We start from the raw sequence: 12,688 nt of genomic DNA on the forward strand, positions 1-12,688 counted from the left end.
AGGGAGGAAAGAAAATTTGAGTATCTTGTTATATGACTAGAAGTCCACTTATGATAGTGGCCACTATGTCATCCATCAAAAATCATGAGTCTAGATTCTTCTTGGCTGGGAAAAAAAAAATCGAGTTTTGCTATTTTAGGATTTGCCTCAGGCAAAAGAGATTACTGCATTTTTCTCTTTTCTACAACTGCTAATACTATTTGGAAGCAACACCAGTTTCTCAAATTTTAATAGAATGCTGCACTGTTGACCTTTTAGTATGCTAAATATAAATACTAAAATCTACCCCTTCAATCATCACCATTAACAGAAAATCCAATCAACACTAGCTTAAGCATTTTCACATTATTTCTCTTTTTCCCATAACTGCTCACAGAAGATATAAGCATACTTAAGATCATTTCTACTTTCCCTATCTCGATACCCTCCAAATATAATACACTACAGCCAGTGTTTGTGTTAGGGATATTGGGAGATACGTATGTAGCGGATTATAGGGGTTATAGTCCTAGAGACTATCACATTGGGGAGAGATTACATAATTATTTCCACAAATGGGATGAGCAGGATGTATTTCTCGTGAAAAGAAGTAAAAATAAAATACTAACATACAATTTCATGAGTATATTTAAGCAAAAAACAAAAGATGATGAAATAGTCATAACTTTCAAAGACAGCATGTTGTGATTATATGGTTTTACTTATTTTAGTACATTATTCTGTAACTATCTCTATTTGGTTTAAGTCAAATAAAATTTTTCTGAACTGTAATGATTCATAAAAATATAGTTTAAAAGTTTGACAAAGATTAAAAATGTCATTAATTTTATGGAAACTAATAACAATTACTATGGATTTTTGTAAACAGTAGCTGTTGCTACCAACAGGTTTTTACTTAGGATTATACAGATCTATTTAGGAATCTAGGTGAAATTTTAATACAAGAAAATACAGTAAGGGAAAAGGAGACAGAATACTACAAAACATTTAAAACTTCAGATCTTAATTGCATAGATGTTTTTTTACAATAACAAACCCATGTAAAAATATCTCTCTCCCCACTAGACACAAATATTAAAGCCTTTCATTTGAGACATAAGATTATTTTATTTGATATGGCCCCATTTGGTGTCTGGAAGAATACTATCCTATTCCTGAGGTCACTTTCTAGCCTGATTTTGATATGATCCTTCAAAAATAAGACTTATGTCCATCTGTTTATTTTGCTGGTGCTCATATGCTATTCCAATCCAGCAGGGCTCAAATTAATTAGATTACATAAATTTTCTACTCATACTTCCAGGTAACAAATTAACCATTAAATATCCATCACTTTAAAAAATGACTAAATTCAGATTTCCCACTGCCTACCACGCATATAATTGACGGGCCAATATTCTAATAAACCAACTCTACTGCTATATAGCTGTATCACATTTGCAAACATCCCAACACACAAAATTCAGAAATCGTATCTGTAAAATAGTGTTGCAGATTAAACAGAGTTGATCAGTGCTACAACCACTTCTCTCGGTCTGGATAACTTGATCAACAGGTTTTTCTTTTACATTCAGCAAAATCTTAACTGATCACCTCATCTAGGATCAGAAAGGAATCTCCTTCAGGACAAATGCATTCTTACCTATTGTAAATATGCTCTAATGGTTTGGGTTTGATTTACTAACTTTATTATTTGAAATAGAAAAAACTTGGTTTTTCTTTTTTTAAAATAATAATTTTATTAATTTTTTAAAAAAAGAACAGTAAAAACTAACAAAAATATTAAGAAAAAGAAAATTGGAAAAAAGAAAATAGTAAAGATTAAAAGTGGAGAAAAGATGAGAAACAACAAAAGAAAGAATTGACTTCCAACCCCACTCTTGCTCTAAATTTACAACGTAACTTCCATTATTTCTATTAACCCATATTATTTCTAATCATCAAATCCATACAACAAAATTTCATTTTTTTCTGTTTCCCGCAAAAAGTCCAAAAAAGGTTTCCAGTTAGCATTAAAATTACACAATGTCTTATCTCAAATCAAAGCTGTCAATTTTGCCATCTCAGCCAACTCCATCAACTTCACCATCCATTTTTCCACTATAGGTAATGTCTTATCTTTCCACCTCTGTGCATATAAAAGCCTTGCTGCTGTTATCATATATAAAAACAAAGTCCCATGAGGTTTTTTTCCAACTGTTTATCCATCAAGCCCAAAAGGAAAGTCTCTGGTTTTGATTGAATATTAATCTTTAAAAACTTCTGTATATAAATCTTCCCTTTTCACTGTAAGTTACTTTTAAGTCTCCTTTAAATTCCAATTTTCATCCAGCTTGTTGCGAATTAACCAGATTCAAATTAAAGCTCTATTTTTTCTCTTAAAAATATAGTCCCAAAAATAAGGATAAGCCCCAAGAGAATTAGTTATCTGTTGCGAAGGAAAGTCTCTCTTAAGGTGAAAAATAATTATAATTCAAAGTGTTTAGAAATGAGGTTCGGTGGGCTCTAGTGTCCATAAAAGGCTGCACCGCAGCTGTGAACAGAGATGGATCCCCTACCTCCTAGCCACTCAACTTGAAAGCCATTTGCAGAGGCTTTTCTCTCCACAATTAGCTTTTAAGGAACAGCTGTCCAGACAGCAAATGGGTTGATTTCTTGCTTCCTCCTTGATCCAGAGCAAGTTGAACGGCTAGCTCTTGCTGCCAGCCACCAATCAGCTGTGGTGCCATCTCCACTATTTCAAAGCCACTAAAGCCACCATTAGTCCCCACCAGAAGCCCCGGAGAAAACTTGGTTTTTCCTGTACTTCATTCACTACACAATATACTTTTCATAATGAAGTGAGACAATGAAAAATGTTTCATAAAGAAGTTTTCTTTCTCTTTTTTGGTTTAACAAACTACACTATGTAGGATTTCTGCTCACTAAGTATAGTTATTCCATAAATATATTTAAGAAATTGTTCATTTTTTAGTTAGAGCAAGTCGTGAAAGAAGAATCATTTTAAAGCAATTTTAGAGCTCTTTCAAATTTGAAACCGGTATTTTGAACTCAAAACACTCCCAGAATGATTGAAACAGTCTACAAACCTGAAACAACCATTTTGTACTTGAACCAGAATGTTTTATACTCAAAACATTTACAATTCAAAGCATTTGCATACCTCTTCTCCAGAACATGTTCAAAATTTAGTAAATTCAATAAAATCTTATGATTATCCATCAATTTATACAAAAGTTAATATTACTATCTATTACAGCAACAGGTTTTTACTAATTTTTTACTATTTTACAGTATTCAACACATTTATATGGCCGCCCTTTGCATGTTTTTATAATACTGAAATACTGAAAAAAAGTACAAAACAAAATTTAGTCAAATTATTTCTCTGTGTAAACACACCATAATAGTCAGATTAGTCAGAATGACTGCCAAAGCAATTTTAGAAAGGAAACAAAACTGAAGTTATAATATTCTCAAATCATTAACACTGAAGCAATTAAATAGGAGATCAAATTCCCTTCACTATTGTACAGTTCATCAGTGTCCAATACAGTATCAACACACAAGACCCTCGTTTGAACTAACCCCACTTGTAAAAAATAGACCTTCAATCTTCAGACGTACTACCTAAAGTTTCTATTATTCCAGTGAGTCATCCCATGCTGTAGTCTAATTACTATTTTACTTGAAGTTAGTAGTCAGACTGGCAAGTCCTTGTTGTGTACATGCTCATCACAATACACAAACAAGCATCATGCAGAATTAGGTGCAGGTAATTCTTATTAGACTAATACTTCCTTTTCACAACTGGGGGAATGACAGCCATTTCTGATGACATTTCCACAGGCTTTATTTAAAGAGGATTAGTGCTGTAGATGCTGCAAATGGTAAATTTTATCCTAGAAAAACCTGGGGGGCGGGGAGGAACCATAATCCACTTTTAAAACAATAGCAATATAGATACTTGATTTTGAATGTAAATACATTCAGTTTAATGCAGCCATTTCAGAACTTCTTTACAATCACTTCTGAATAGGTGGTCTTCATAGTAAAGAAATTAATACTTAGCAGATAAAGAGCGATACTGTCATCCCACTTTATGAAATTTAGCATACTCTGAATAATTCTTAGTGAGCAATTCTTAGCAGATTACTGAAATATTGATAGTGTTATCATCCTCCATTATTATGTCAGAGATGGTCTGCAATGTATAACAAGTAACTATTTTTCTCTATCCAATATCCAAAGTCTAGAGAAGATTTGAGATAAGAAACTCTGGCCCTGCTTTGAAATCCACTTTCAGCCCTATGTTTGACCTGTAAGAAACAGCTGATAGATAAAGAATCAAGTATATTTCAGTATTTATTTTTGCTTTTTTGCTTGCTTGTTTAAATAGTCAGTTATAATTACAAACAGTTTTTAGCATTTTTAAAGCAATCACAACTACACTAAGCATTCACATTTACCCACCAGAACTGTGAATGACACTCATTCACAAATCAGGATGTACCGGTGTCTGACTCATGAGATTAAAAAAAGAAATCCCATGATTGAAGTGGCAATTCAAATGCATTTCTTCTCTGCCTCCTAATATTTTCATCCTTTATTGTTTAAGCCATGAAGAAGCTATTGCTGCTAAGGGTATGAACGTTAATGTAACTATGATTCCCCTTAAACATCATTTCTGTATTTCCAGTTTTAGACAATATTCTAGAACATATACCCAAAATTTTGATAGCATACACAGGAGCTATTTTGTGGAAATATAACTTTGTCATGTGTGAAAGAATGAAAGGCAGATAGTACTTCTAAAATAAAAAGCATAAATGCTATAAACTTTTAAAATTAAAGTATTGTTGTTCTGTGAAAAGCTCAAAATACAGGAAATTTTAGTGAACAGCATAAGAGTTATTTATGGAATTGATACATGAAAGATTCTGTCATAAGTATAAAAGATTGTTTAAAAATTATCTTTGGATGTTCTCCAACACTGTGCTTCAATGCTCACCAGAAACTTCCATGGATTCAGAAGAAACTGAATGCTTGTTTACATAGGCTTAAGCAGGAAATGGACTACAGAGCATGTTGGCTACTCCAAGTATTTCCTCCATCACATAGCTATTCACCTTCAGTCAGTCAACCTGAGAGAAAGAGGTAATGGATATCTGCAGAGGGAGGGGGACTTTCAAATACTATGTTGCTAACCTTTGCTTCACAGCACAATCCTATGCATGTCTACTTAAAAATAACTTTCACTGTATTCCATGCAGATTTACTTAAGAGAAAGAAAGTTCCACTCACTGCAGCCTCAGACTGAAAGCTCCTATTAATTTTTAAATGGTAGAGGCCAACTTTTCCTAAAGACTGCTTTGTATTTCTTAAGATCTTAACAACATGCACACTGAAAAAAGCTGAAGAACTAATTAGGGTACAGTGGTTGAAGAGGTAATTTGTGGGGACAGGAGAATTACTTTAATAGCAAAACAGTAATTCTTCAAGTATCATATGCACAAACTAGTTTGTTTTAAAGTGGCAGGCGCAACCATCTGAGCCCACCATAACAAAGCAAGATAAATGGCACACCAGTTTACAATATAATGAACACTGATAAAACAAGCTTGGAAAGACCAGTATTCAGTTAAAAAAATGCAAAATAACTTCATATTTTATATATGTCAATGAGATGCAACTAAATAACATTTGGATAAGTTTCAAAATTCACAGGGGAGGTAGTATTGTGTTAATCCAAGCAGTTAGGGGGAAGCTTGCAACCTGCGTATAATGTTGAAAATAATATCTGATTTTTTTTTAATCCTGACAAAGGCGCACAAAGAATTCCCAACCAAGATTTAAAATTTTCTACACTGAAATAAAGCAGATGCACTTTTTGTGAGGGCTGGTGTGAACAAAAGCAGAGTTCTGAATCAAATCCCTTTGCCTTTAAGAACACTTATGCATGCAATATCTACCTTTTCTTTTGTCTGAAGAGAAGACTTAAGAAGACCAGTGGTCTCCCAACTTACTAAAAGAAGAAGGGTGTAGATTTTGTGGTGTCAGCAAAAGAGAAGCCTCAAAGAACAGTTGTTGCTTTGGTAAAAATAAGCCCCAAAGCTGATGTTAGTGGTCAGGGGCTCAGGCCCTTTGTTTTACAAATAGATGCATTTCAATTCCTGAAGGAAGGGTGCCACTCACAGATAATAGGGCTTAACAAGAGAGGAATGAACACTTACAGGGTGGGACATAGATACAGCCCCTACAGTCTGGAAACGTTTACTTTATTATATTCTTTTGGACCTCTTAATCCTCCAACTGGGAGTAAATATCAGTGCACAGCTTCAGGCAGTGCACGTTTGCTCAAAAATAAGCCCCATTCGATTCAGTGGGGCTTCCTCCCAAAAGAATGAGGCACAGGGTGGCAGCTCTGAGAGCACCCCACTGCAGAAAGTATATCCTGCTGCACAACTCCTAAATCTCACAATGGTGGGACTCCATCCAGAACACAAGAACTGTACCGAAGAAAGGAAAGTAACTATGGACTGGTTATTTCGTCAGCGGCTCTTCCCGCCCCCGCCCGCAAAAAAGCTGCAATCCATTAGGAATAGTTAAGGTGCCTCCGATCGCTTTATGGCCCGAAAATGTATCCCGCCCGTTGGAGAAGGCAGGTTGAAATGGTCGGGAAAAGATGTGCCAGTACAGGTGGTTCCACACCGCCCCCTCCCTGAAAGGCCGAGGGAAGCCCAGCCATTGTGGCAGAAGTAGAAGGAGCATCGTGATCAGCAACAGGGATACGAATCTTGCCGATGGGAAGGAAGCGCCAGAGAGAGGGACTCCGCGCCACAGACAAAAATGAAAAAGGCGGGCAAAAGGGGAGCAGGAGAAAGCCGCGCGACGCTTCTGCCACGCCGGGCACGATCCCCGAGGCTTCGAGGGGCTGAGCTGGGCACGAAGCCCCCTTTGTGCCAGAGAGACGCAGGTCTGAAGAGAGGGAAGGGAAGGGAAGGGAGGGAGCCCGGGCACGGCTCGAGGCTCCGCTCCTCCATCTTCCAGCCAGCCTCCCGCCAGACCGACCCACACACAAGCCTGGAGCTGCCTCGGGTGGCCAGAGGCGGGCGGGGAAGCCGCCTTCTGCAGGCCAGGCGGAGGGGCTGGGCTGGGCAGGGCTCGGCTCTGCCCCCTCTCGCTGCTCCCGCTCACCTCCTCGATGGCCGCCACGGTGTTCCGGCACTGTACCATCCGGGTGGTGAAGTTGGAGGCGGTGGGCGACTTGTAATCCTCATTGGTCTCGGACACGAATTCCGACACGGAGATCTGGTCCGGCATGGCGGGGAGGGAGGGAAGGAAGGAAGGGAAGGAAGGAAGGGAAGACTGAGGAGAGCGGCGGGGCGGGCGGGCGGCTCCGGGAGAGGAGGGGACGGGGAAGAGGGATTGGAAAGCGAGCGAGCGAGAGGCAGGCGAGGGGGAGTCTCCCCGCCTTACATCGTTCAATAGCCCGCGGCTGCTGCAGGGCTTTCTCCTTGCAAGCCCAGCAGCTAGGAAGCGTTAAGGGGGGCTATTATTGTGACACACGCAGATACACACAGGCAGGCACCAACACACACGCACGGAAATGCCCTACTTTTGGGAAGCAAAGGGAGAGAGAACGAGCCGCACCGCCCTGCCTCCCAATCACGCACACGCGGGGGGAGGGGGGCAGCCGAACCAGACACTCCTCCCACAATCACGCATTGGGGGAGAACCCAGCGCAGCGCCCGCCCCTCCGAAGGCCGAAGGAGGCAGGGCGCCCTGCTCGGCGCCCGGCGCCGCCGTGGGGAGCCGAGCGGGGGCGAAAACCGGGGAGGGGTAGCCGGGCTCCCGGGCCCTGGCACTCTGGCAATGCGGCGGCGTGGCTCTCGCCCGTTTCATTTTCAAAACAACCTTGTGAGGTAGGGAAGGCTGGAAGGGAGCGCCCCTCGAGATCACGCTGCAACTGGATAGCGAAACTGGAGGGGGGAGGGGCTCACCTGAACCTCAGTCCAAGCAGGTGCTCCTGAATGTTTTACGCAGACAGTAGGACATACTCCTTTGTGAGTGTGATTTGTGGAGGGAGCCTGCTTACTGACCCCTGAGGGTGGGCTTGTGTACGGACTTCCAGTTTCTTGCATGTGTGAGTTTTGACCTTTAATGAAACCACACCCCGTGTAATTTTTCTGAGGAGTCAGTTCACACAGCCCTGAACCCCAAACTACAGGATAGTAGTCAGTCACAGGGTTTTGTGTGAATCCAGTCTGCATGATTAATAGCATAGTGTGTCATCAGGTTAATTTCCAAACTGTGGGTGTGTTGTGTGAACACAGGCAGTTGCTAATCACCAAGTATAAATGAGTTGAATTATGTACATAAGTGTATGAATAATTCTATAAATGTCACCTTATATTTTGCTGTACTTTTGAAAACGTGAATGAACAACATTATGAAAATAATGTCTTGCACAAGATGTTGATGAAAGAGTGAAATTATCGGAAAAAGTTTGAAATAGGTTGAAATTATATTTGTAGTAATTTATTCACCCATGCAGTTTAATAAACCTTTGATATTGCCATCAATAAATGATGAATAACCCATTCAACTGGAAAAAAATACTTTGTAATAGTATATTAGTAAGCAGTCAGTTTGGCAGAAGCCATCTACCTTGTTTCCCCATCAGTCTCTGAAGTAAAACATTCTTGATCCATGGGAAAAGGTGTATAATCCTTTGGATCTGGGACCAGTGTTATGATAAAAGGTACACTCTTCTGTGCGTGGAGCTGGACAAACCCTATATTGACTAAATTTTAATTAATACTAAAGTAACAAAAAGTAGTTAATATGATTATTCCCAATGTATTTAATAATGTTCTCCTTCTGTCAGTCAAAACATTGCTGTTTAATAATAGCATTTGCAGGGAGGGTGAAGGTGACAGCAGAATCTTAACACCTTGGGACCATTGATTCAATGGAAGAATGTTCATGTGGCAGCATCTCCCAAAGAATTAAAAAGGCAAGTATTATTTTCCTTTGAAAGGTAGGAAGAGACCTTATATTGGTTGTGTTTACTTGACACATTGCCATAAAATAGTTAACTGTCTTCTAGCCCATGGTATTACAAACTCATTGTGATTAGTATGTGGGTAAGTTGACCCTTCTCAGTATCATGCCCCCTTTGTGAAGCTTTCCCATTTCATTTCTATCTTTTTGATGCCAAAGAGATTTGTATTTATGGGGCTTTTAAATGATTTTATTGTATTTATTTATTTATCATATTTATATAGCTGCCCATCTCACACAAGGTGACTCTGGGCGGCATACAATAATTAAAAAAATAAATACATAAAAACAACATATAAAAAACTATAAAAACACACAAAACAGGAGGGGATAAAAATTGTTCTTTATTACTACATTATTTTATTTTTATAATTATTTTATTTTTTATTTCATTTAATTATTATAATTTGTTTTTGAATGTCCTCATGTTTTAGTAAACTACTCTTGGGAAGTTCTGTAAAGGGTGGTATAACATATCTTTAATTAAGATATAATAAATCCATATTAAAGCAATATATTGAATTGGATCAGAGCTAGAACACATTCATTTCATTTGTAAAGTTTTATTGTTACATCATTGTTTCTGTGAAGGGAGCCCAGAAGGTAACTTAATTCAATACTTTCAGTTCCACAGAAGGCTGGGAAAGTTTCACCCCAGAAATGCTAGAGAACCACTATGAGTCATTGGCTGTGTTCCCACTACACTACAGTTTGGCGTAGCATGTACAAATATACCATGCAAACACAGTTCATGTTAGGTCTGGTTGAGGAATGGAGACAATCCACTAAATTTCCCCATTCACATAATTCCACTTAGGCTGGGCACACACCACATTGTGTGTGTGTGTGTGTGTGTGCAAATCAGCAAAAAAAAAATAATCAGCAAAAAAACACCCCAAATGAAACAAACCCTGGAGGACCATTAGATTGCAGCAAAGAGATATGGAAAATGTTAACCCTTTGCTGCCACCCAGTGGGAATTTGGATTTTGCCCTAGTTTATAGTCCAATGTCTCATAGTTCCTTGTGTCATGTAAAACAGAATGTTGAGAAAAACATGGTTAATAGTGAATAAATATGTCATGCAAACCTAGCCAATATATCCCCCATGGTGAACGGGCCTGTAATGCAGGCTAGTTGTAAAAACCAATAGTCTCTCTTAAGGAGACAAAAGGGCTCAAGCTTATGAGCCACAAAGCAGCAGTCCCCAGTCTAGACAGAACTGTTACATAAATGTTGAACAAGTGTCTCCCACTCTCAGGATCAGGAACAGAATGACCACAATTCCATTGACTCAAAAAGATCTAGAATTTAAACTCTGAAGCAGAGAGAGAAAATATCAGAGAGAAAGACTGGGATTACTGTGTTCTGCAGTAGGCAGATCTGTGTACATATGGCTCTGTCTTGTCTACATAAAGTACCTTCTCTAGCCATTTCATGTATGTGAGCTTCTCTTGCAGGTAAGTTCCTAAACAGGCACTGCTGCGGTGTCTGGTGTATCACGCTTTATCGCTACGCCCAGCATGAGGTCTGGCAGCTAATTACTGATTACAAAAGCAACATCGGAAAAACATGCAGAGTTTCTGGAATTCTTTCCACTCCCTTAGTAGGAGCTCCTGTCTGGGTCACATGAGCAGGAGGAGGGGACTTTAAGAAAGGAGCAGTCAGCAACTGTCTCAGCCATTGCCCAACAGCTTCTGCCTCGGGGTGCCTTGGGGGGGTTTCTTCTAAATTTCTTTCCTCTGCAGCCCCTGGATATATTTAGCCCATTTTCAGACTCAGTCTCTGTTTTTGTGGCTTTTCCTCAACACCAAATTTGGTCCAATTCTATTTAGGTTCTAGAGAATTATCCTACTGATGGATGGATAGATGGATTCTCCCGTCCCTTGACATAATTTTCTTCCAACAATCCATTAGTTTGGGAAGAAAAAAGAAAACATGCTGTTTTCCCCATAGTATTTTCTGTGACATATTTACATGTAACAAGCAATGCAAAGGAACATGTGCTGCCCAAAATATGACCAAGCTGTTTCCATTCTTGCAATGTTATACTCTTATGGCTTGCACAGGGTACCTGTAAAACTCCCTTCTCCAACTGAAATCAACCTGTGCATCGCAGGCAAAACTGTTGGTGATTCTCCATTTCTGTAAGGTACATTTGGGGAGGGGTGGAAATTGGAGGCTCTTAGTGCTGCTTTGCTGCAGCAGCATATGTTTTATGGAGCATCCTCCCCTTAGAAATTAGGCTGGTCCCCACTGCCCTAGCCTTGTGGAAACTCCTGAAAACTGAGTTATTCTAGAGGTCTAAGATGTTTTGCTGCTGAAGTTACACTCTTATTGGAGATATTTTAGTAAGTCTTGTTAACATATTCAGACAACAGTTCCAGCCTTCATCTATCCTTATTTCTCATAAGCTGGGCCTGGCCCCATGTGTTCATCCCATCTGCCCTTCCCCTACTAGATCCCAACTTATCCTGAAGGGGAGCTGTACAGTACTCAGATTTGCTTGAACACAAATTCAGTTCTGCATCTTATGCAGGACCCTGCTTTATCAAGGTCCCGGATTGCACAGAGAACTGTAGTTGTATTAAGTGAACTCTTTGAGACCACTGAATGCAAGGAGATTGGGGATAAAGGGGCAGAGCCCATGCACGTGGCCCTTCAAGCATTGATTAAGAATGCCCAAAGAAAACTATTATATAGTGCTATCTGCCTAAAAACGAGTTACTCCACCTTGCACTGCAAGGCTGACCCTACATAAGAGTTTTAATCCCACGTGACCTGCTGCTCATTAAAAAAGATAAAGATGTTGTAGAGTTGACTTTACATAGTGACTGCATCCATGTAGTTTTCTTCGCAGAGCAAAGTGGTTTGCCACTGCTTTCTTCCAAGATTTTTTTTTTCAACCTCTCTATCAACCCTACAGCTCTGGAATTCCCTGGAGATCTCCCATCAAAGTACTAACCAGGCCCAATGCTCCTTACCTTCCATACAGTTACAAGGTCGGCCAGGTGCTGCCACCTGCTACAAAATTCTTTGGCTCAGTAAAACAAATGTAACGCCATGCTGTGGTTCTGGATTTTGTGGTTCAAGTTAATGAACCACAAACTAACAACATAGTTTATGGAGCTGCACAACATTATCCAACCTGGTGGAATGGGCATGTACCCCCAGGGAAAAGAGTCCCACAAATTACCTGGTCCTGTGTCATGTAGAGCTTGAAGGAGATAAACAGCACCTCAAATTGGATCCAGAAAAAAATTGGGAGCCAGTGCAGCTTGTTCAACAGCAGTGTAATATGGGCGAACAGTGTAATATGAATGCACTGCTGCAGTCTAGACCATTTGTAACTTCCAGGAGGTCTTCAAGGGCAGCCCCAAGTAGAGTGTGTTATAGTAGTCTGATTGGGAAATGACCAAGGCATCAGTGGCCAAGAGGAAGATCTCCTGGTTCAGAAATGGGCACAATCTGTACAAAGGCCCCTGCCACCGCTCTACCTGCCTCCGGCAAAGTTGTTTGATCTAAGGGAATACATTCAACAGATTATTTACATGCAATCTCATTAGTCTCACTGATTTTCCCCAGCATTTTTGAGAGAATGTTTTACTCAAACAAGGCTGGCC

General features: G+C 39.7%; 1 protein-coding gene across 6 annotated transcripts in view; it reads right to left on the reverse strand.

Annotated features, from left to right (window-relative positions):
• ASAP2 (ArfGAP with SH3 domain, ankyrin repeat and PH domain 2) overlaps positions 1 to 7,672 on the reverse strand; it is a 111,617-nt gene extending 103,945 nt beyond the window's left edge. For 4 of the 6 annotated variants that reach the window (XM_088136410.1, XM_088136407.1, XM_088136394.1 and 1 more), the window contains exon 1: positions 7,198 to 7,672. In XM_088136410.1, coding sequence (XP_087992536.1) covers positions 7,198 to 7,323 — 126 coding nt within the window. In that variant the 5' untranslated portion in view covers positions 7,324 to 7,672. Of the gene's footprint in view, positions 1 to 5,011; positions 5,145 to 7,197 lie in introns of all 6 variants that reach the window. The other 2 variants (XM_088136403.1, XM_088136386.1) reach the window with 2 other exon arrangements.
• Between the last annotated feature and the right edge of the window lie 5,016 nt (positions 7,673 to 12,688).

The sequence above is a fragment of the Python bivittatus genome, unplaced genomic scaffold, assembly GCF_059951505.1.
Source record: "Python bivittatus isolate LINGU-HERP-01145 unplaced genomic scaffold, Pbiv_v1 ctg000020_np1212, whole genome shotgun sequence".
Taxonomy (NCBI): Eukaryota; Metazoa; Chordata; class Lepidosauria; order Squamata; family Pythonidae; genus Python; species Python bivittatus.